This window comes from Oncorhynchus masou, chromosome 16 (assembly GCF_036934945.1).
Source record: "Oncorhynchus masou masou isolate Uvic2021 chromosome 16, UVic_Omas_1.1, whole genome shotgun sequence".
Taxonomy (NCBI): Eukaryota; Metazoa; Chordata; class Actinopteri; order Salmoniformes; family Salmonidae; genus Oncorhynchus; species Oncorhynchus masou.
Genome location: NC_088227.1, coordinates 11,939,092 through 11,964,736, shown reverse-complemented (window position 1 = coordinate 11,964,736; position 25,645 = coordinate 11,939,092). Strand labels below are relative to the sequence as shown.

The window sequence follows — 25,645 nt, the reverse complement described above, 5'->3', positions numbered from 1 at the left end:
TGGTATGGTCTGCAACCTTTGTCCTCCCGTGATTGAGAGAAACATGGTCTGGTTAGAATTTCTCAAAGTTGGGTTTTATTCGGAATTGCAGAAAAGGGGCTGTCCCAGGATGCCTGACCCCAACTGGGCTCATGGGCGGTCCTCTGATTTAGTTCAACTCAAAAGGGAATTGGAGTTTCCTTCATTAAACAGTCCAAAATCACATTACACAATTTTACAAACCGTATCATCCTCACTCATTCATCTTATACAACAAATAGATTGTAAACTTCTGAGGCTATTATTTAAACAGCGTTATGGTAATGTGGCCACACCGTCTGCCATGAGCTTCCCCAAGTTGTAACAAACGGACCAGTTCGTAGCTGGATTCTTCACCGATCTTTTATACCTTCTCCGGGACGTAAATTTTGTTCGGAGGTGGAAGAAATTCCTTTGTTCTCTATCTCTATACTGTGTGGCCATGAGGCAGGGTCTTCCCTAGGAATTTATGACCTCATTGACCACAGCAGCCTGGTTGAAGGAGCAGAGAGCGGGGGATGGTGCTCCCTGTACCCAAAGAGGGCAACGTCATGACAGTAGCAACAAAGTCTGGGGTGGTAAACTGTTTTACTTGCCTTTACCCTCCACTACACCACTGATCAACACATCCTTAGCTGTCGGACTGACGCTTTCTTGTGAGGGATTAGTTGACTTGTCTGTCTTGAGCATTCTCGAGTGCTGATGGCTATGGCTGTGACGATTTCTGTATAACCGTGTAGTCGCCAATTATGGATGAAGAGCGTCATGAAAATACAATCGTCATAACAGTTTTAATAAAATGTGTGTGTACAGTTGAAGTAGGAAGTTTACATACACTTAGGCTGGAGTCATTACCTCGTTTTTCAACCACTCCACAAACTCCACAAATTTCTAGGGTATGTGGGACTCTAGCGTCCCACCTGGGTCAACATCCAGTTAGATTGCAGAACACCAAATTCAAATGCAGAAATGTTCATTATAAAAATCCAGAAAAGATACAACTATTTTACATTGGTTTAAAGATTAACTTCTTGTGAATCCAACCATGGTGTCAGATTTTTAAAAAATGCTTGAAATCAGACCTTACGATTATTTGAGAACATAGCCCAGCAGACAAATCATTACAAACAGTAACCAGCCAAGTAGAAAAGTTACACAAGTCAGAAATTGAGAAAATTAATCACTTACCTTGGATGATCTTCATATGGTGGCACTCAGAAGACATTCATTTATTCAATAAATGTTCCTTTTGTTCGATAAAGTCTCACTTTATATCCGAAAACCTCTGTTTCGTTCGCGTTTTCTTCAGTAATCCACAGGCTCAAATGCAGTCACAACAGGCAGACAAAATAAATCCAAATTGTATCCATAAAGTTCATAGAACGATGTCAAACAATGTTTATATTCAATCAAGTTGTTTTTAGCCTAAATAATCAATAATATTTCAACGGGACAATAACGTCGTCAAACATAAAAGGTAAACAAGAAAGTCACTCTCTCTGGTCCCGCGTATGAAAAAGCTCTGTGACACTCATTCAGACTGGTCTTACTCCCTCATTTTTCAGAATACAAGCCTGAAACAATTTCTAAAGACTGTTGACATCTAGTGGAAGGCATAGGAACTGCAATTTGAGTCCTAAGTCAATGGATACTGTAATGGCATTGAATAGAAAACTACAACAAAAATCCTACTTACTGAATTGATTTTTCTAAGGTTTTCCCCTGACAAATCAGTTCTGTTATACTCAGACATTATTTTAACAGTTTTGTGAAACTTTAGAGTGTTTTCTATCCAAATCTACTCATTATATGCATATCCTATCTTCCGGTACCTGAGTAGAAAGCTGTTAAATTTGGGCATGCTTTCCATCCAAAATTCCAAATGCTGCCCCCTACCCTAGAGAAGTTAACAAACTACAGTTTTGGCACGTCGGTTAGGACATCTACTTTGTGCATGAAACAAGTAATTTTTCCCACAATTGTTTACAGACAGATTATTTCACTTATAATTCACTACAATTCCAGTGGGTCAGACGTTTACATACACTAAGTTGACTGTGCCTTTTAAGCAGCTTGGAAAAATCCAGAAAATGAAGCTTCTGATATGCTAATTGTCATAATTTGTGTCAATTGGAGGTGTACCTGTGGATGTATTTCAAGGCCTACTTTCAAACTCAGTACCTCTTTGCTTGACATCATGGGAAATTCGAAAGAAATCAGCAGACCTCAGAAAAAATTGTAGACCTCCACAAGTCTGGTTCATCCTTGGGAGCAATTTCTAAATGCCTGAAGGTACCACGTTCATCTGTACAAACAATAGCACGCAAGTATAAACACCATGGGACCACGCAGCCGTCATACCACTCAGGAAAGAGACGCGTTCTGTCTCCTAGAGATGAATGTACTTTGGTGCGAAAAGTGCAAATCTATCCCAGAACAACAGCAAAGGACCTTGTGAAGATGCTGGGGGAAACGGGTACAAAAGTATCTATATCCACAGTAAAACGAGTCCTATATCGACATAACCTGAAAGGCCGCTCAGCAAGGAAGAAGCCACTGTTCCAAAACCGCCATAAAAAAAAGCCAGACTACGGCTTGCAACTGCATATGGGGACAAAGATCGTACTTTTTGGAGAATGTCCTCTGGTCTGATGAAACAAAAATAGAACTGTTTGGCCATAATGACCATCGTTATGTTTGGAGGGAAAAGGGGGAGGCTTGCAAGCTGAAGTACACCATCCCAACCGTGAAGCACGGGGGTGGAAGCATCATGTTGTGGGGGTACTTTGCTGCAGGAGGGCTGGTGCACTTCACAAAATAGATGGCATCATGAGGAAAGAATTATGTGTATATATTGAAACAACATCTCAAGACATCAGTCAGGAAGTTAAAGCTTGGTCGCAAATGGTTCTTCCAAATGGACAATGAGCCCAAGCATACTTCCAAAGTTGTGGAAAAAAGGACAACAAAGTCAAGGTATTGGAGTGGCCATCACACAACCATGACCTCAATCCTATAGACAATTTGTGGGCAGAATTGAAAATGCGTGTGCGAGCAAGGAGGGCTACAAACCTGACTCAGTTACACCAGCTCTGTCAGGAGGAATGGGCCAAAATTCACCCAACTTATTGTGGGATACTTGTGGAAGGCTACCTGAAATGTTTGACCAAAGTGAAACCATTTAAAGGCAATGCTACCAAATACTAATTGAGTGTATGTAAACTTCTGACCCACTGCGAATGTGATGAAAGAAATAAACTCTACCTGCAGAGTATAGAGTAGGCTAACGATTAGACATGTTGGGAGGAGCAAGGCCTCATTTTTGGGCAGTGCTGGGTTCAGAGCCTCTGAATTGGGTTAGTCAGAAGAGTCTCTTACTTCTCACCAGCAGCACCCCATCTATCAGCACTATTATCTGGAGGCCGAGGGCTGCTCTGATTGAGAGAAGTAAGGACAGATGGGTAATAGGTGTCCTTGGGAGTCTCCACACTCTGTGGCCCATGGTAATAAAGTGGTGGGTGTTTAAGTGTAGTCCATTATGCGACAGCAACCACTTTGATGGTTGAGGCAATGAAGAGTACAAACAGGTAGCTCATAAATGTTACCATGGCGCTCGCTGAAATAAGCCTTGGCCTCTGGGGGCTTAAAGATGAAGGGTTTAGCCTCTGTAGTATGAAAAATGAGCTTTACAGCTGCACAGCTATCTGTTTTAAAGGTGAAGAATTTTGATTGAGTTTATATTATGTCAGCATATTAATGAGAGTGGGAGGACAGCGGGCTTATGTTGAGATGCTTTCAGAGCTCTGATTGATTGACATTAGTAACCGGAAACCTAACATGGTATAACAGGTCTGTTCGATCATCCAATAATACATGTAATATATCTGCCCCCCCCCCCCCCCAGTACAGATGAATCATAGCCTGGTCCCCCACAGGTACCACCAAACCACTGAGAGTGTCTGGTCTTGCTGTGACCTTCATGACCCCACACAGCTTTAAGCTTTCTGGTGCAATTAGTGCATTCCACTTACAGTTATCGACCCCAACCCTGGATTGCCACCTTTCTCTCGCTCTCTCTCTCTTTCCCTCTAACACACACTCCTGTTCCCTCCCCTCCATCTATTTTCTTAATTCTCCCTATCTCCAACGGTGCTGTGTTGTCGATTAAATTCACCAACTGTCATGTTTGTTATGTGTGCTGTGAAACAGTGTGTGTGTGTGCCTCTGTGTGTGTGTGCCTCTGTGTGTGTGCCTCTGTGTGTGTGTGCGCCTCTGTGTGTGTGCGCCTCTGTGTGTGTGCGCCTCTGTGTGTGTGCGCCTCTGTGTGTGTGCGCCTCTGTGTGTGTGCGCCTCTGTGTGTGTGCGCCTCTGTGTGTGTGCGCCTCTGTGTGTGTGCGCCTCTCTGTGTGTGCGCCTCTCTGTGTGTGCGCCTCTCTGTGTGTGCGCCTCTCTGTGTGTGCGCCTCTCTGTGTGTGCGCCTCTCTGTGTGTGCGCCTCTCTGTGTGTGCGCCTCTCTGTGTGTGCGCCTCTCTGTGTGTGCGCCTCTGCATGTGCGCGTTTGTGTGTGTGTGTGCGTGCCTCTCTGTGTGTGTGTGCGTGCCTCTCTGTGTGTGTGTGCGTGCCTCTCTGTGTGTGTGTGCGTGCCTCTCTGTGTGTGTGTGCGTGCCTCTCTGTGTGTGTGTGTGCGTGCCTCTCTGTGTGTGTGTGTGTGCGTGCCTCTCTGTGTGTGTGTGTGTGTGCGTGCCTCTGTGTGTGTGTGCGTGCCTCCTCTGTGTGTGTGCGTGCCTCTCTGTGTGTGTGTGCGTGCCTCTGTGTGTGTGTGCGTGCCTCTGTGTGTGTGTGCGTGCCTCTCTCTCTGTGTGTGTGCGTGCCTCTCTCTCTGTGTGTGTGCGTGCCTCTCTCTCTGTGTGTGTGTGTGCGTGCCTCTCTCTCTGTGTGTGTGTGTGCGTGCCTCTCTCTGTGTGTGTGTGTGTGTGCGTGCCTCTCTCTGTGTGTGTGTGTGCGTGCCTCTCTGTGCATGCCTCTCTGTGTGTGTGTGCGCCTCTGTGTGTGTGCCTGTGTGTGTGTGTGTGTGCCTCTGTGTGTGTGTGTGTGTGCCTGTGCGTGTGCGCGACCGCCTCTCTGCGTGTGCGCGCGCCTCTCTGCGTGCGCGCGCGCCTCTCTCTGTGTGCGCGCGCGCCCTCTCTCTGTGTGCGCGCCCTCTCTGTGTGCGCGCGCGCCTCTCTCTGTGTGCGCGCGCGCCTCTCTCTGTGTGCGCGCGCGCCACTCTCTCTGTGTGCGCGCGCGCCTCTCTGTGTGCGCGCGCGCCTCTCTCTCTGTGTGCGCGCGCGCCCTCTCTCTGTGTGCGCGCGCGCCTCTCTCTGTGTGCGCGCGCGCGCCTCTCTCTGTGTGCGCGCGCGCGCCTCTCTCTGTGTGCGCGCGCGCGCGCGCTCGCTCTCTCTGTGCGCGCGCGCCTCTCTGTGTGCGCGCGCGCGCCTCTCTCTGTGTGCGCGCGCGCCTCTCTGTGTGCGCGCGCCTCTCTGTGTGCGCGCCTCTGTGTGCGCGCGCGCTCTCTCTCTGTGTGCGCGCGCGCCTCTCTCTCTGTGCGCGCGCGCGCTCTCTCTGTGTGCGCGCGCTCTGTGTGCGCGCGCGCGCTCTCTCTGTGTGCGCGCGCGCGTCGCGTCTTTCTGTGTGCGCGCGCGCTGTGTGTTGTGTGCGCGCGCGCCTCTCTCTGTGTGCGCGCTCTCTCTGTGTGCGCGCGTGTGCGCGCCTCTCTCTGTGTGCGCGCGCGCCCTCTCTCTGTGTGCGCGCGCTTCTCTGTGTGCGCGCGCGCCTCTCTGTGTGCGCGCGCGTGTCGCGTCTTTCTGTGTGCGCGCGCGTGTGCGCGCGCCGCTCTCTCTGTGTGCGCGCGCTCTCTGTGCGCGCGCGCCTCTCTGTGTGCGCGCGCGCGCCTCTGTGTGTGCGTGCGCGCGCCTCTCTCTGTGTGCGCGCGCGCGCCTCTCTCTGTGTGCGCGCGCCTCTGTGTGTGTGTGCCTCTGTGTGCGCCTCTCTCTGTGTGTGTGCGTGCCTCTGTGTGTGTGTGCGTGCGTGCCTCTGTGTGTGTGTGCGTGCGTGCCTCTGTGTGTGTGTGCGTGCCTCTCTGTGTGTGTGTGTGTGTGCGTGCCTCTGTGTGTGTGTGCGTGCCTCTCTGTGTGTGTGTGCGCGTGCCTCTCTGTGTGTGTGTGCGCGTGCCTCTCTGTGTGTGTGTGTGTGTGCGTGCCTCTCTCTCTGTGTGTGCGTGCCTCTCGCTCTGTGTGTGTGCGTGCCTCTCTGTGTGTGTGTGTGTGCGCGCGTCTGTGTGTGTGCGTGCCTCTCTCTCTGTGTGTGCGTGCGTGCCTCTCTCTGTGTGTGCGTGCGCGCGTCTGTGTGCGTGCGCGCGTCTGTGTGCGTGCGCGCGTCTGTGTGCGTGCGCGCGTCTGTGTGCGTGCGCGCGTCTGTGTGTGTGCGCGCGTCTGTGTGTGCGCGCGTCTGTGTGTGTGCGCGCGTCTGTGTGTGTGCGCGCGTCTGTGTGTGTGCGCGCGTCTGTGTGTGTGCGCGTCTGTGTGTGTGCGCGCGTCTGTGTGTGTGCGCGCGTCTGTGTGTGTGTGCGCGCGTCTGTGTGTGTGCGCGTCTGTGTGTGTGCGCGCGTCTGTGTGTGTGTGCGCGTCTGTGTGTGTGCGCGCGTCTGTGTGTGTGCGCGCGTCTGTGTGTGTGCGCGCGCGTCTGTGTGTGTGTGCGCGCGTCTGTGTGTGTGTGCGCGCGCGTCTGTGTGTGTGTGCGCGCGCGTCTGTGTGTGTGTGCGCGCGCGTCTGTGTGTGTGTGCGCGCGCGTCTGTGTGTGTGTGTGTGCGCGCGTCTGTGTGTGTGTGTGCGCGCGTCTGTGTGTGTGTGCGCGCGTCTGTGTGTGTGTGTGCGCGCGCGTCTGTGTGTGTGTGCGCGCGCGTGTGTGTGTGTGCGCTGTGTGTGTGTGTGCGCGCGCGTCTGTGTGTGTGTGCGCGCGTCTGTGTGTGTGTGTGCGCGTGTGTGTGTGTGCGCGCGCGTCTGTGTGTGTGTGCGCGCGCGTCTGTGTGTGTGTGCGCGCGTCTGTGTGTGTGTGCGCGCGTCTGTGTGTGCGCGCGCGTCTCTGTGTGCGCGCGTCTCTGTGTGCGCGCGCGTCTCTGTGTGTGTGTGTGCTCGCGCGCGTCTCTGTGTGTGTGCGCATGCCTCTGTGCGTGTGCGCATGCCTCTGTGCATTTGTGTGTCTGTGTTTGTGGGTGTGTGCGCCTCTGTGCGTTTGTGCTCCTCTGTGTGTGTGTGTGCGCGTGTGCGCGTGTGTGTGTGTGCGCGCGCTCTGTGTGTGTGCGCGCGTCTGTGTGTTTATGTGTGTGTGTGCGTGTCTCTGTGTGTGTGCGTCTCTGTGTGTGTGTGCGCGCGCGTCTCTCTTTGTGTGTGCGCATGCCTCTGTGTGTTAGTGTGCGCGCGCGCCTCTGTGTGTGCGCGCGCGCCTGTGTGTGTGTGTGTGTGTGTGTGTGTGTGCGCGCGCGCCTCTGTGTGTGTGCGCGCGCCTCTCTGTGTGTGTGCGCGCGCCTCTGTGTGTGTGCGCGCGCCTCTGTGTGTGTGTGCGCGCGTCTCTGTGTGCGTGTGCGCGCGTCTCTGTGTGCGTGTGCGCGCGTCTCTGTGTGCGTGTGCGCGCGTCTCTGTGTGCGTGTGCGCGCGCCTCTGTGTGCGTGTGCGCGCATACCTCTGTGCATTTGTGTGTGTGTGTGCGCCTCTGTGTGTGTGTGTGCGCGCGCCTCTGTGTGTGTGTGCGCGCCTCTCTGTGTGTGTGCGCGCGCCTCTGTGTGTGTGTGCGCGCGTCTCTGTGTGCGTGTGCGCGCGTCTCTGTGTGCGTGTGCGCGCGTCTCTGTGTGCGTGTGCGCGCGTCTCTGTGTGCGTGTGCGCGCGTCTCTGTGTGCGTGTGCGCGCGTCTCTGTGTGCGTGTGCGCGCGTCTCTGTGTGCGTGTGCGCGCGTACCTCTGTGCATTTGTGTGTGTGTGTGCGCCTCTGTGCGTTTGTGCTCCTCTGTGTGTGTGGTGTGTGTGCGCCTCTGTGCGTTTGTGCTCCTCTGTGTGTGTGGGTGTGTGCGCCTCTGTGTGCCTCTGTGTGCGTTCATGACTCTGTGCGTGAGTGTGTGTGTGCCTGTGTGTGTGTTTGCGCGCGCCTTGGTGGAAGAGTGGGGTAACATCTCACAGCAAAAACTGGCAAATCTGGTGCTGTCCATGAGAAGGAGATGCACTGCAGTACTTATTGCAGCTGGTGGCCACACCAGATACTGACTGTCACTTTTGACCCACCCCCTTTGTTCAGGGACACATGATTCCATTTCTGTTAGTCACATGTCTATGGAACTTGTTAAATTTTTGTATCAGTTGTTGAATCTTGTTATATTCATACAAATATTTACACGTTAGGTTTTCTGAAAATAAACGCAGTTGACAGTGAAGCCGTTTCTTTTTTGCTGAGTTTAGCAGTCAGTTAACATAACCTTTATGAATTGCAAAGCCTTGATATGATTTAGCTGATGGAGATTCTCTCAGAAAGACTCCAGTAGTCTCTCTCTATATGCCTCTGACTAAGCCCAGTAAGAACTCCCATTTATTTTACTGCCTTGTTTAGGATCAGTAGATGGTGGTGTGAGAACGCACTAAAACCAGTGATATGAAGCTGCCGCCCATCTAAGAAATGAAATAATGTCAGATACATATTATATTACTTTAAATAGAAAACCATATTGTCCACTAAAAGAGTTTAACAATTTGTCTTAGATTTTCTTGCCCTGGACCTGTGTTCCCCCACTCCCTACTTTACAAACAGAAGCAGAATTTGATTGTTCACTTGCTTTGGCAATGTTAACACATGTTTCCCATGCCAATAAAGCCCTTGAATTGAATTGAATTGAATTGTTCAATACAAAGTTATTGTCCAGTGTTAATCAGTAATATGTATTTTTTTGCTGTCTTTCTGTCTGTTTTAGTTGGCTCAGTTTAGTGTTGGGTCTCTCTATTTGAAGGTGTCAGTTAAGGTCTCCCAGTCCTCCTTGAACACCTGAGAGGTGAATGAGGCGTCCTAGCTGCCGATTGAAGGAGGTGTCAGAGAGGTGAATGAGGCATCCTAGCTGCAGATAAAAGGCTGTGGTGGTAGTCAGGCGTCTTATCCTGTATCCATATCACGACGTCCCCACACCTAATGAGATCAAGCCAGATTAAACCCTGAATGGAGAGACACAAACAAGCGGGGCAAGGCAGAACTCTAGACTAACTAAAGGTTTCCAGAGAGGTTACTAGGGCCTTTTGGGTATGGCTTGGCGATAAATCAGATTTTTTTCGACTAATTCAAACGTATGTTTTGCCTATATCACAATCTAAATTTTGTTATTTTTGTTTTTATGAGCACTTGTCTGCTTGTTCACATTGTATTTTTGATCTCGTCTCTTTTGCTCCTTCTGTGCTGTGTGCACTTCCCTATTTCCACCAGACATCTAAACTGAACAAAAATAAATGCAACATGTAAAGTGCTGGTTTCATGAACTGAAATAAAAGATCCCAGAAATGTTCCATACTTACAAAACGCTTATTTCGGCTCAGATTTTGTGCACAAATGTGTTTACTTCCCTGTTAGTGAGAATTTCATCCTTTAAGAAAATCCATCCACTTGACAGGTGTGTCATACTAAGAAGACACAGTATGATAAAACAGCATAATCATTACACGGATGTGCTGGGAACAATAAAAGGCCACTGTAAAATGTGCAGTTTGTCACACAACACAATGCCACAGATTTCTCAAGTTGTGAGGTGGCATGCAATTGGCATGCTGACTGCAGGAATGTCCACCAGAGCGGTTGCCAGAAAATAGAATGTTAATTTCTCTACCATAAACCGCCTCCAATGTCATTTTAGAAAATTTGTCAGTATAACCGATGTCACAATCGCAGACGACATGTAACCGCACAAGCCCAGGACCTCTACATCCGGGGCGGCATTTCTGTCTGTAATAAAGCCTTATTGTGGGGACAAACTCATTCTGATTGGCCTGGCCTGGCCTGGTTTCCCAGTGGCAGGGCCTATGCACACCCATGGCTGTGCCCCTGCCCAGTCATGTGAAATCCATAGATTAGGGCCTAATGAATTAATTTCAATTGACTAATTTCCTTATATGGACTGTAACTCAGCAGAATCTTTGAAATTGTTGCATTTTGTTTTATATTTTTGCCGTGTGTGCGGTACCAGTCAAAGGTTTGGACACACCTACTCATTCTAGTGTTTTTCATCATTTTTACTATTTTCTACATTGGATCACTTCACTATTATTCTACAAACTATGAAATAACACATATGGAATCATGTAGTAACCCAAAGTGTTAAACAAATCATTTTTCAAAGTGGCCAGCCTTTGCCTTGATGACAGTTTGCACACTCTTGGAATTCTTTGAACCAGCTTCATGAGGTCGTCACCAGCCTATCAGAAGCTTCTAAAGCCATGACATAATTTTCTGGAATTTTCCAAGCTGTTTAAAGGCAGTCAACTTAGTGTATGTAAACTTCTGACCCATTGGAATTGTGATGCAGTGAATTATAAGTGAAATCTGTCTGTAAACAATTGTTGGAAAAATTACTTGTCATGCACAAAGCAGATGTCCTAACTGTCTTGCCAAAACTATAGTTTGTGAACAAAAACATTTGTGCAGTGGTTGAACAATGAGTTTTAATGACTTCAACCTAAGTGTATATAAACTTCTGACTTTGTATATATAATTGAGATGCATGCATACATACATACATACATACATACATACAGTGGGGCAAAAAAAGTATTTAGTCAGCCACCAATTGTGCACGTTCTCCCACTTAAAAAGATGAGAGGCCTGTAATTTTCATCATAGGTACACTTCAACTATGACAGACAAAATGAGGGAAAAAATCCAGAAAATCACATTGTAGGATTTTTAATGAAGTTAATGAAGTTTATCTCAATACTTTGTTATATACCCTTTGTTGGTAATGACAGAGGTCAAATGTCTTCTGTAAGTCTTCACAAGGTTTTCACACACACTTGCTGGTATTTTGGCCCATTCCTCCATGCAGATCTCCTCTAGAGCAGTGATGTTTTGGGGCTGTTGCTGGGCAACACAGACTTTCAACTTCCTCCAAAGATTTTCTATGGGGTTGAGATCTGGAGACTGGCTACCGTCTCTCCCGAGCCAGTACGGGAGTTGTAGTGATGAGACAAGATAGTAGCTACCAACAATTGGATACCACAAAAAATTGTGGAGAAAAAAAGGGGTAAAATAAAAAATAAAAATGCATAAACAAACAGATAGTTACAAGGAAAGGATAGTAGAGTTTGCCTAGTGGAATAAACAGTTATCGCGGCTTGGTAGACAAAAGGGAAGTGGGGGTCAACTGAGATAAAAGACTACAAAGTGATAATTATAACAATTTAAAGGCTAATCCTTTGCACATGAACGCTTACTCATTCAGGAATAATTGCAATCAATATATATATTTTCGCTCAGTGTGTCGCCGTGATCTCTGTTGGCAAGAGATCTGTTCGAGTTTGTCCACCCTCTCTCTCTGCCGTGGTTAGAATGGATAGTTCAGAGTAACATTCAGCAATGTTGTTATAGATTAGATGTTTCGGCGGTTGTCGGTCTTCATGTTCAATGATACCGACTTCCTAGCTGCAGACTAGTAATTAGTATCAAATATTTGTTCTTATTCTGTCGGTTCGATAGTCTGAGTTTAACCATGTGGTATGGTTAATAATTCAGCAATGGGCTCAAACCTTAGCCCTCTTGTAATTGAGAGAAGCATGGTCTGAAGATAAATTCCCACAGTGGGGGTTATATTCGGGAGAGCAGAAAGGGGCTGTCCCACGACGCCAGATCAATGTCTGTGCTCATGGGGCGGGCCTATGATTTAGTTAAACTCAAAAGGGAATTGGAGTTTCCTTCATTAAACAGTCTAAAATCACATTACATCATTTCACAAATAGTTTCATCTTTACTCATTCATCCCATACAACAATTATAAGCAAGCCCCACAACCAAGACTCTTGTATAAACAGGGTTATGGTAATGTGGCTGTATTGTCTCTCATGATTTTCACAAAATTGTACCAAACGGACCAGTTCGTAGCTGGCTACTTCACCGACCTTTTATACATTCTCCAGAACATGAATATTGTTCAGTTCTCAAGTTCTGTGAGGTGGAAGAAGTTCCTTTTGTTCTCTCTATGAAAACTCACTCTCTCTATACTCTCTGGCCATGAGGAAGAATCTCCTCCAGGAATTTAGGACCTGCCTAACAGCAGCCTGAGAGAGAGAGGGGGATGGTGCCCTCTGTACCCAAAGAGGGCAACGTCATGACACATACATACATATACAGTCGTGGCCAAAAATTGAGAATGACACAAATATAACTTTTCTCAGTCTGCTGCCTCAGTTTGTATGATGGCAATTTGCATATACTGATCAGATGAATTGCAATTAATTGCAAAGTCCCTCTTTGCCATGCAAATGAACTGAATCCCCCAAAAACATTTCCACTGCATTTCATCCCTGCCACAAAAGGACCAGCTGACATCATGTCAGGGATTCTCTCGTTAACACAGGTGTGAGTGTTGATGAGGACAAGGCTGGAGATCACTCTGTTATGCTGATTGAGTTCGAATAACAGACTGGAAGCTTCAAAAGGAGGGTGGCGATTGGAATCATTGTTCTTCCTCTGTCAACCATGGTTACTTGCAAGGAAACGTGCCGTCATCATTGCTTTGCACAAAAAGGGCTTCACAGGCAAGGATATTGCTGCCAGTAAGATTGCACCTAAATCAACCATTTATCGGATCATCAAGAACTTCAAGGAGAACGGCTCAATTGTTGTGAAGAAGGCTTCAGGGCGCCCAAGAAAGTCCAGCAAGCGCCAGGTCCGTCTCCTAAAGTTGATTCAGCTGCGGGATCGGGGCACCACCAGTACAGAGCTTGCTCAGGAATGGCAGCAAGCAGGTGTGAGTGCATCTGCACGCACAGTGAGGCAAAGACTTTTGGAGGATGGCCTGGTGTCAAGAAGGGCAGAAAAGAAGCCACTTCTCTCCAGGAAAAAACATCAGGGACAGACTGATATTCTGCAAAAGGTGCAGGGATTGGACTGCTTGAGGATGGAGGTAAAGTCATTTTCTCTGATGAATGCTCTTCCGATTGTTTGGGGAATCTGGAAAAAAGCTTGTCCGGAGAAGACGAGGTGAGCGCTACTATCAGTCCTGTGTCATGCCAACAGTAAAGCATCCTGAGACGGGGGTTGCTTCTCAGCCAATTTTGTCTAAGAACACAGCCATGAATAAAGAATGGTACCGACACATCCTCTGAGAGCAACTTCTCCCAACCATCCAGGAACAGTTTGGTGACGAACTATGCCTTTTCCAGCATGATGGAGCACCTTGCCATAAGGCAAAAGTGGTAACTAAGTGGCAAGAGAACAAAACATCGATATTTTGGGTCCATGGCCAGGAGACTCCCCAGACCTCAATCCCATTGAGAACTTGTGGTCAATCCTCACAAGGAGGGTGGACAAAAAAAAACACAAATTCTGGCAAACTCCAAGCATTGATTATGCAAGAATGGGCTGTCATCAGTCAGAATGTGGCCCAGAAGTTAACTTCTTCGATATAGGGGGCGCTCTTTTAATTTTTGGATAAAAAAAACATTCCTGTTTTAAACAAGAAATTTTGTCACGAAAAGATGCTCGACTATGCATATAATTGACAGCTTTGGAAAGAAAACACTCTGACGTTTCCAAAACTGCAAAGATATTGTCTGCCCCAGAACTAATGCTACAGGCGAAACCAAGATTAAATTTCATACAGGAAATGCCCCAGATTTTGAATGCGCTGTGTTCCAATGTCTCCTTATATGGCTGTGAATGCGCCAGGAATGAGGCTACACTTTCTGTCGTTTCCCCAAGGTGTCTGCAGCATTGTGACGTATTTGTAGGTATATCATTGAAAGATTGACCATAAGAGACGACATTTACCAGGTGTCCGCTTGGTGTCCTCCTTCTAAATTATTGCGCAATCTCCAGCTGCGTCCACTTTTCCATTTGGTTCAGAGGAGAAAGGCAACTGCCACGAATGATTTATCATCGAATAGATATGTGAAAAACACCTAGAGGATTGATTCTAAACAACGCCATGTTTCTGTCGATTATTATGGAGTTAATTTGGAAAAAGGTTCGGCGTTGTAATGACTGAATTTTCGGGGTGTTTTCTTAGCCAAATGTGATGAACAAAACGGAGCGATTTCTCCTACACAAATAATATTTTTGGAAAAACTGAACATTTGCTATCTAACTGAGTCTCCTCATTGAAAACATCCAAAGTTCTTCAAAGGTAAATGATTTTATTTGAATGCTTTTCTTGTTTTTGTGAAAATGTTGCCTGCTGAATGCTAGGCTTTATGCTATGCTAGCCATCAATACTCTTACACAAATGCTTGTGGTTGAAAAGCATATTTTGAAAATCTGAGATGACAGTGTTGTTAACAAAAGGCTAAGCTTGTGAGCCAATATATTTATTTCATTTCATTTGCGATTTTCATGAATAGTTAACGTTGCGTTATGCTAATGAGCTTGAGGCTATGATTACGCTCCCGGATACGGGATTGCTCGACGCTAGAGGTTGATTGACAGCATGCCAGGGCGGATTGCAGAGGTCTTGAAAAAGAATGGTCAAGACAGCAAGTATTGACTCTTTGTATCAACTTCATGTAATTGTCATTAAAAGCCTTTGACACTTATGAAATAGTAACATCTGACAAAAAATATCTGAAGACACTGAAGCAGCAAACTTTGTGGAAATTAATATTTGTCATTCTCAAAACCTTTGGCCATGACTGTACATATAATAGACGTGTGTGTGTGTATGTGTGTACATTTTAAAAGGCTAATTGATCATTAGAAAAGCATTTCGCAATTATGTTAGCACAGCTGAATACTGTTGTCTGATTAAAGAAGCAATTCAACTGGCCATCTTTAGACTAGTTGAGTGTCTGGAGCATCAGCATTTGTGGACTCGATTACAGGCTCAAAATGGCCAGAAACAAAGACCTGTCTTCTGAAACTCGTCAGTCTATTCTTGTTCTGAGAAATAATGAGAGCAAAGATATTTCATTCAAGTGGATAAGTGCAACTGAAGCACAGCATTTTTCCTTTCACATAATTGGGAGCGAACCCGGACTGCAGCTTAGCAGAATTTACAATAAGAAGCATTTTAGATCTGCATTCACAAAACACAGTGACATCATTTTAATGCATTTCATCTTTCCTTTTCTGGCTTAACGTGAATCCTGGTGCATTTTCGCTGAGTAACACTGCCAAAGTAATGTACACACTTCCAATACATTTCTATTTGTAGAGTAGAAAAATTATCCTATGAAAGGAAATGTATTAAAAATACCAGCTCACAATGTGGAAGTCCTGAAGTCCACTCCTGTATCTTTCTCTGCTCCCCCATACTATTGCTCATCACGCTATCTGTGTGTGAGAGTGGGTGGGATGTGTGGCAGGCTGCTCATCTGAACACCAGAGTGGGACTATGTCTCTAGTCTAAATCATTAGTCTCCTTTTTTCCCATTTGCCTCCTCCCTCCCTCTTTCCAATGTCTGTCTTTTTCTTCTTCTCATGTTGGACTCTCTCTATTTCCCTTAATAAAAATATCTCATTTGTTTCCAATACCACACACTCTTTCTCACTCTTTAACATCCACCCACCTCCTCCACCAAGGCAGTGAGATGCAGCACAATGTGTCCAACAGAAACCCCGGCCAGTGAAAGGAGGACTCTTCAGTGGTTTTTTTACACCCAGGAGATCAAAAGAAACCCAAGCTGTTATTTAGCTCCAGCTAATCACATATGCCATCTTTGTAGTGTGGTGTATTGTGCACTCTGGGAGCCTGTCCCAGAAGTGGGCTCTGCCTGTCATGAAAATATTAAATCGTATTACAGAGCTTATGTGTTTAGTGTTGCATGTTGTTTAATGGCCGTTGCCAGTGCCATTCAAATTAGACTATTTTATTCAATGTATGGTTCAGTGTGTGATATCTGGCCACATCTGCCGAAGGCTGATTTTGTAGTCCATTAAACCCTAGGTATACGGTTAGTAGTGGAAATAGCAAGTTGCATTGAAAGCTCTTCACCACCTCAAACGTTTGCTTTACTGTCAGTTGAAGAATGTATTTTACTCATTTTTTACCCCATTAGAGCTGTGTGGCTTGTCAGGCTGACAATAGGTAATTGGGTGTTGTCATTCAGACACACACACCGTGTGCAGAACAGTAGCAATCTTGCCAGCCTCTCTGTTGTCGTTGTGTCACTCTCCAATTTCCCTTCTAGCTAAAAATAAAGCGGAGCTGCAGTGATTGTTATGGCAATGACCTGCCTCCGAACCTTGTCTCCAGCACGCACAGAATTTTAATAGGGAGATGCGGCTGATGCAGAAAAATGAATCCTTAATGGATTCATTTTTACCTTCCATTTTGGTAAAATTATTCATTACCCATCGCCACAGTAGATTTATTGTATTGAAACATGCTTAGTCATAATCGAGTAAAGAGGAAGTTGTACTAAACCACCTCTGTAACTTACTGCCAATTATGTTCATGCAGCACAGCATGAATATGATTTGCTCTAAATTATGCTGTAGCTAGGCTCCATCTCGAATAGGCTTTGTTAGAAATGAGTGATGAGTACTATCCCAGCTACATGTCTACCTAAACACCCTACAGTAAATGCTGTCTTTAACACAGAGACACATGAAAACTAGTATACACAGAGAAGCACTTATGTACATAAACGCACAAACACACACACACATATAGTACACACAAACACTATTCTGGATTATAGGGATTGGGCTGCCACTGGGTAATGGGCATCGTGCCAATGCAGGCTGGTCTTTAGATCATGCCAGGGTTGTACTCTTACTAAGTTGTCTTGCATATTTGCATTATCTTTTTGTGTGTGTGTGTGTAGCTAACTTTAAAAGCAAGCCTTTCTGTGAGTGTTAGTCAGGCCTTGTCACAAATGATTGTGACTGAACAATACCATTAAACTGTTTCTATGCATCCTAGACTACAGATAACCTAACAGTTAAGAACATTGGGCCAGTAACTGAAAGGTCGCTGGTTCGAATCCCCGAGCCGGCAAGGTGGAAACACCTGCCGTTCTGCCCTTGAGCAAGGCAGTTAACCCCCAACAACAGCTGCTCCCCCAAGGCAGTTAACAGCCGATGACGTTGACGTCTATTTAAAGCAGCCTCCCCACACCTTTCCGATTCGGAGGGGTTAGGTTAAGTGCTGAAGACACATTTCGGTTGAATGCAGTTAGTGTGACTGACTAGGGATCCCCTTTCCCTACATTCAGTTAGGCCTGTCCGTCGTTTCTAGTTTTGCAAAGGAAACTAGTCCTTCAGTCCCAAGATTGAGGAGACCCAGTGAAAGTAAACTAAAAATAGAAGGTAATCTGTGGTCTCGGGAGCCCTGTAATGAAAGCCTTCCAGGCTCAGCACCATACAGTACCGAGTAGTCCACAAACACACACTGCTGCTCCCCAACAGGTTTTGCCTTTTCATAATAGTGGGAGCAGGAATTGTGCAAAAAGCACAGGAAACCAGCACTGTTCATGCACCATTTGAGAACTTCAAATATGGAGAAAGAGAGTAATGGAAACGGGGAGATAGGGAGATGGCGAGAGAGGACTAATGTTCTGTCCTCTGCTGTCTGTCTGTGGCAGTGATCGATTTTTCTTATTTATTTGTTCAAGGAGGCGGTGAACACGTCCATGTCTAGGTAATTTCCTGTGAAAGGCCAGGCTGCTGTGGCTCGTGACTAGAGTGACTCTCTTCACTGAACCTGAAGCTACCACTGGTTGTTGGGCTTGTTTAGGTGTATTTACCCAGCATTTTATAGGTAGAGCCATACACCAGACCTGAGTTCAAATACTATTTCAATTATTTCAGTTTCACATTCATTTCAAAGTAAGTTTTCAGATATTATATATTTGAACATACAAGTAGTTGAATATTGGAATGTATTTGGACATATTCATACACAGACAAGTGTGTTTTCAAATACAAATATGCAATTGAACCCTATCAGTCCCGAGACCCAGCAAAAATTGTCTTTTCATTTATCTGTGTGTCCATCCCTTATATTTAGCCTCACAATTAAGTGTTTTTCCATTTTCTTTTTAGCACAACCAGCGCTACATGTAGAACACAAAACAATTTGACATTTAGTTGCATTCATGAGTTTTATTGACAAATGTAACAAAATAAAAAAATATATATATATATATGACACCCTGAGGATTGATTATAAAAAAAACGTTTGACATTTTTCTGTGGACATTATGGATATAATTTGGAATTTTTTCTGCGTTGTCGTGACCGGTGGATCCGGTGGATTCCTGGGCATAACGCACCAAACTAACGGAGGTATTTGGATATAAAAAATATCTTTATGGAACAAAAGGAACATTTGCTGTCTAACTGGGAGTCTAGTGAGTGAAAACATCCGAAGATCATCAAAGGTAAACGATTAATTTGATTGCTTTTCTGATTTTCGTGACCAAGTTACCTGATGCTAAGTGTACTTATTGTTTTGTCGAGCGATCGATAAACTTACACAAACGCTTGTATTGCTTTCGCTGTAAAGCATAATTTCAAAATCTGAGACGACAGGTGGATTAATGTCTCAAGACTGATGTCTTGAGATGTTGCTTCAATATATCCACCAAATTTTCCATCCTCATGAAGCTGTCTATTTTGTGAACCAGTCCCTCCTTCAGCAAAGCACCTCCACAACATGATGCTGCCACCCCGTGCTTCACGGTTGGGATGGTGTTCTCCGGCTTGCAAGCCTCTCCATTTTCCCTCCAAACATAATGGTCATTATGGCTAAGCAGTTCTATTTTTGTATCATCAGACCAGAGGACATTTCTCCAGAAAGTACGATCTCTGTCCACATGTGCAGTTGCAAACCGTAGTCTGGCTTTTTTTATGGCGGTTTTGGAGCAGAGGCTTCTTCCTTTCTGAGCAGTCTTTCAGGTTATGTTAATATAGGACTTGTTTTACTGTGGATATAGATACTTTTCTACCTGTTTTCTCCAGCATCTTGACAAGGTCCTTTGCTGTTGTTCTGGGATTGACTTGCACTTTTCGCACCAAAGTATGTTCATCTTTAGGAGACAGAACAGATCTCCTTCCTGAGCGGTATGATGGCTGCGTGGTCCCATGGTGTTTATACTAGCGTACTGTTTTTGTACAGATGAACGTGGTACCTACAGGCATTTGAAAATTGATCCCAAGGATGAACCAGACTTGGGTAGGTCTACAGTTTCTTTCTGATGACTTGGCTGATTTCTTCAGATTTTTCCCATGATGTCAGAGGCACTGTGTTTGAAGGTAGGCCTGTAAATACATCCACAGGTACACCTCCAATTGACTTAAATTATGTCAATTAGCCTTTCAGAAGCTTCTAAAGCCATGACATAATTTTCTGGAATTTTCCAAGCTGTTTAAAGGCACAGTCAACTTAGTGTATGTAAACTTCTGACCCACTGGAATTGTAAGTGAATTATAAGTGAAATAATCTGTCTGTAAACAGTTCTTGGAAAAATTACTTGTCATGCACAAAGTAGATGTCCTAACTGACCTGCCAAAACTATAGTCTGTTAACAATACATTTGTGGAGTGGTTAAAATGAGTTTTAATTACTCCAACCTAAGTTTATGTAAACTTCTGACTTCAACTGTAGATGACCCAGAGCCAGTGGGTTTGGCAACGAATATGAAACGAGGGCCAGCCAACGAGAGAATACAGGTCGCAGTGGTGGGTAGTATATGGGGCTTTGACAAAACGGTTGGCACTGTGATAGACTACATCCAATTTGCTGAGTAGAGTGTTGGAGTCATTTTGTAAATGACATAGCCGAAGTCAAAATCGGTAGGATAGTCAGATGGGTATGTTTAGCAGCATAAGTGAAGGAGGCTTTGTTGCGGAATATGAAACCGATTCTAGATTGGATATGCTTAATGTGAGTCTTGAGTTGAGTTTACAGTCTAACCAGAACCTAGGTATTTGTAATTTTCCACATATTCTAAGTCAGGACCGTCCAGAGTAGTGATGCTACATGGGCGGGCGGGTGCAGGCAGCGGTCGGTTGAAGAGCATGCATTTAGTTTTATTTGTATTGAAGAGCAGTTGGAGGCCACGGAAGGAGTGTTGTATGGCATTGAAGCTCGTCTGGAGGTTTGTTAACACAGTGTCCAAAGAATAGCCAGAAGTATACAAGAATGGTGTCGTCTTCGTAGAGGTGGATCAGAGAATCACCAGCAGCAAGAGCGACATCATTGATATATACAGAGAAAGGAGTCGGCCCGAGAATTGAACCCTTGGCAGTCTCTATGGGGGTGCGGACAACAGGCCCTCCGATTTCACACTGAACTATGTCTGAGAAGTAGTTGGTAAACCAGGCAAGGCAGTCATTTGAGAAACCAAGGTTTTTGAGTCTGCCGATAAGAATGCAGTGATTGACAGAGTCGATGAAGATGGCTGCACAGTACTCTCTTTTACGATGGTGGTTATGATATCGTTTAGGACCTTGAGCGTGGCTGAGATGCACCCATGACCATCTCGGAAACCAGATTGCATAGCGGAGAAGGTGGGATTTGAAATGGTCAGTGATCTGTTTAACTTGGCTTTTGAAGACTTTAGAAAGGCAGGGTAGGATAGATATAGGTCTGTAACAGTTTGGGTCTGGAGTGTCTCCCTCTTTGAAGAGGAGGATGACCGTAGCGGATTTCCAATCTTTAGGGATCTCAGGCGATACGAAAGAGTTTGAACAAACATGTGTAAATATTTGTATGAAAATAAGATTCAACAAGTTCCACAGACATGTCCCTGAACAAATTGGGGGGTCAAAATCTAAAAAGTATTGCAGTGCATCCTGTCCTCATGGACTGCACCAGATTTGCCAGTTCTTGCTGTGAGATGTTGCCCCAATCTTCCACCAAGGCACCTGCAAGTTCCTGGACATTCTTGGGGGGAATGGCCATAGCCCTCACCCTCTGACCCAACAGGTCCCAGATGTGCTAAATTGGATTGAGATCCGGGCTCTTCGCTGGCCATGACAGAACACTGACATTCCTGTCTTGCAGGAACCCCACCCCCCTGGATGAGCAGTATGATTGGTGGCATTGCCATGCTGGAGGGTCATGTCAGGGTGAGTCTGCAGGAAAGGTACCACATGAGGGAGGAGGATGTCTTCCCTGTAACGCACAGCATTGAGATTGCCTGCAATGACAACAAGCTCAGTCCAATGATGCTGTGACACACCTCCCCAGACCATGACGGACCCTCCACCTCCAAATCGATCCCACTCCAGAGTACAGGCCTCGGTGTAACACTCATTCCTTCGACGATAAACACGAATCCAACCATCACCCCTGGTGAGACAAAACCGCGACTTGTCAGTGAAGAGCACTTTTTGCCAGCCCTGTCTGGTCCAGCGATGGTGGGTTTGTGCCCACAGGCGACGTTGTTGCCGGTGATGTCTAGTGAGGACCTGCCTTACAACAGGCCTACAAAGCCCTCAGTCCAGCCTCTCTCAGCCTATTGCGGACAGTCTGAGCACTGATGGAGGGATTATGCGTTCCTGGTGTAACTCAGGCAGTTGTTGTTGCCATCCTGTACCTGGCTCGCAGGTGTGATGTTCAGAGGTACCGATCCTGTGCAGGTGTTACATGTGGTCTGCCACTACGAGGACGATCAGCTGTCCGTCCTGTCTCCCTGTAGTGCTGTTTTAGGCATCCCACAGTACAGACATTGCAAGTTTTCATAACTGTGACCTTAATTGCCTACCGTCTGTAAGCTGTTAGTGTCTTAATGACCGTTCCACAGGTGCATGTTCATACATTTTTTTATGGTTCATCGAACAAGCATGGGAAACAGTGTTTAAACCCTTTACAATGAAGATTTGTGAAGTTATTTGGATTATTACGAATTATCTTTGAAAGACAGGGTCCTGAAAAATGGACGTTTATTTTTTTGCTGAGTTTATTAGTTTATGCATCGTAATGTCTGTAAACAATTTGTCTTTTCTTTGGAAGTGTCTAAAATAAATGTTGTTAGCCGCTAATGCTAATCATTACTTATCTGGCTAAATCAATTGAGGCAAAAACTATTTACACAATAAACATACAATTAAAATATGCTTTTTTGTCGTCAATGGATGAATGGGCGGTAAACCAAATGATTATGGTGCATGTGACTTCAATGACCTGAATGATGAAGAGGGTGATTTTAAATTTGATTGATCTATATGATTAGGATGAAGAGGATGATTGAATTTAGAACAATAGTATAACAATAAAGAGAAGTGGGCAGGCGCTCTAATTTATTATGAAAGCCAGGAAATGGTAGACTATATAATCTCCCCACAGAGAGTCAAATCAGACACCGAGAACAACATACAACGTGTGTAGTTCACAATAGCAAGCCGAACCAAACTAATGGACACACTGACCGCATTGCAAATGCTGCAGAATTTATCTGATTCCTATGTTGACTTCGAGCATCCTCCTGTGATGCCTGAGCCTCGTCGCAGTTAAACCAGAACTGAGCCAACTGAGACCTGCTCTCCTGCTTCCCCAAGCACCACAGCTCCCACTCTGGAAAAAGAAGACACAATGTCAAGTCGGCAGGTGTACACGAAACAAGGCCCATGAAAACTCCAGTGCAACCAATTTGTTTGTGGGGCACGTTGACACAAAACCCTGAACCTGTGCTGTGGACCCAAAACATAAAAAGAAGCCAAGATTTGATTAATGCGTAAAGGTACAGGTATAAGTGCACAATATAGTGTCCAATACAATCAACAAATTACTTTTTTTTTCTTTTTTTTTTCTTGTCATTAATATATTTCTTTATGCAAATAATCCTTTAAAATAGTTTAACTATTTATCAAGGGTTGGTGCTTATGTTTGAGCAATATACTGAAAGGCCAGGCGGTTCTAGTGTTAATAGGGATATGCATCTTTATCTTTCAAGACAATTCGATACGTATCTAGATACACGGGGTCCGATACGTTACAGAAACTAGACGTTTTAGTTTGAAACGATTCAGTTTGATTCGGGGAACGAATCCATGTGATGATCTCATCACCCACTAATTAATTTGTCATTTTTGCAGATGAAAAGTGTTTGAGCTAGTAATTTATCAATATTTATTTGAAAAAATTTGCTATGACATAGCCAATTAATATATAGCACAACTTTGGATTTCACCCGTCTCATAATCGAATGGTTTAGACCTGTGGTCACCAACCTTTTCTGAGCCGAGATCACTTTCTGAACCAAAAGGCAGGCTGAGATCGAACGCTCAGATTTCTTTTAAACATAAGGCTTAAAAAAATGTAAACCTATGCAACATTAACATAATAAAAACAGTTCTGTAGCAATGAGGTTTGTGCAGGCTATAGGCTCAATACATTATCACTGCATATACGTTATTCTTGAATTGCCCTGCCAATGTTGTTATTTTCTGACCATTGTAAAATTATATATGATCACCCTGGTAATATAGAATGTGTTTTATTACTTGTGAGGCATAATTGAAATCATTTGCGTCTATTTTATTTTATACTTTTCTTTTTACTGGACTGCATCTGATGCAGCCCAGCATCGCCAAGCGCTACATTGACCATCAGATGCTTCTAATCAGTCTCGGAGGAGGGATGGAGTGATGAGTCATGTCACACTTCAGTATTACTGTTGTTACTCGTATGATCACAGAGCGTGAAATACTCCTCGATATTAGAAACGTGCTGCTAATAACAACGCAAGTTTATCGATAGCGTGAGTGGCTAGGGAGATGGTGTTTTATGGCTTATAAAGTGTTGACAGTGCTGAATAAAATCTTAAACATGAACTCATAAAAACAGTAGCTCTTTGCTGTATTTGTTGAGAGTCTCTCTAATCATGTTTTTATTTTATTTTACACAGTAGACGACTATCAATTTCGCTGTGGGCTAGTGAAAGCTGCAGACACAGTGATCTGAGCTATTTGATTGGCCAGCCGTAGGCCTATAGGTACACTTGCTTTTCTCTCCGGGCCTGCATGATAGCTGGAGTTTGTACCTTCAGACTCATTATATGGTTCAGAATGAACACTTGAACTGCCCAGCGTACAGGGCAGCTGAATCAAGTGCACCTACCCCAAACTGTGCAAAACTTTTTACAGAAGTGTTTGGTGATCGACTAGGAAACCCTTGCATATCGGTGAATCCTTACATCCCTATTGCTTGAATATATCACAACCCTCGGGCCTTATTGCTTAATTAGACTTTAGTTTGACTGTAACAGCTAGCCAAACTGCATTAGACATGAAATATCTTAGGAAAGACCATTCTGGTTCTTCTTTCATTATGTAAAAAACCTAATGGACAAACAGTGTAATACCTCAAACACCTGTATAATCTTTGAATTTCATGTAGCTCACCAAATCTAAGGTCTGCTTGCCATAGAGAGTGGGTGAAAGTTTTCCCTTTGGCAAAGTGCTTTCGTGTCCCCTTTTTGCAGTTTTAGTGTATTCATTATATGTCTTCTTGTTCACAGATCTGCACCAACATTTTGCGGACTCTTCCACCTAGTGACAACCCCGATTTTGACCCAGAGGAGGACGAGCCCACTCTAGAAGCCTCATGGCCACACATACAGGTAAAACCATGTCACTTTAATTTGACCTCTTCTTAGCTTTTCTTTATGTATGTTTTATACCTGTTAGTATGAGCTTTATGTACAATTCATGTACCTTTTCATAGATTTGTATTTTATTTACTATTTCCAGCTTGTCTATGAGTTCCTTCTACGATTCTTGGAGAACCCAGACTTTCAGCCCAGCATCGCCAAGCGCTACATTGATCAGAAGTTTGTGCTGCAGGTAAGCATCGCATCTGATGTCACACTGACCTGTTAATGACCCTTATCCTCTCAGATTTCATGCCGTCATCGTCAGTCACTGAAATGGCCACATGACATCACCATCAGTAGGGGTGTATTCAATAGAAAGCAAATTTCCGAAAACATTCAACTTGACCAATTGACCAACTGTTGTTTTTGTTGCATAATGTGTTCGGTTGAAAAACGTTTTGCTGTGTTTGCTATGGTGTATAGGGATGTTCCAAATAGACCATTTAAAAAATAAGTTTCAACTGCCATTTTATTATCGGTTTTCAGTTAAAGCAATAAGAAACATTAATAGAATTCAACGTGAATACAGAGCGTTAAGCATTGCACCTGTACTACAATTACTGTACCTCAATTTCACCTTGGAAAGTTTGCATTTCCTTCTCATTTAACTTCTCAAAGTATTACCATACAGGACTTTGCTGCTGCCACTTGCCTTTCTCTGCCATTTTCCAACTGTTAACGATGACGACGTAGGGGTGGAGAAATCGACTCCTAAGAATCATCTCCTAAGATTCAGTATTTTGGGAACAGAGGAGACTGATTTGTTGCCTTACTTCGGAGAAAACAAAATACTTGCATCTTTCATAGCAAGCTAGCGAG

The 25,645-nt window shown here is 44.9% G+C and overlaps 1 protein-coding gene across 1 annotated transcript in view; it reads left to right on the top strand.

The window, feature by feature from the left end:
• The window catches only part of LOC135557473 (serine/threonine-protein phosphatase 2A 56 kDa regulatory subunit alpha isoform-like), a 134,190-nt gene that overhangs the window by 69,744 nt on the left and 38,801 nt on the right, over positions 1-25,645 (top strand). Inside the window, exons 3-4 of the mRNA XM_064990743.1 lie at positions 24,692-24,793; positions 24,924-25,016. Of these exons, the coding sequence (XP_064846815.1) occupies positions 24,692-24,793; positions 24,924-25,016 (195 nt within the window). The remainder of the gene's footprint in view (positions 1-24,691; positions 24,794-24,923; positions 25,017-25,645) is intronic.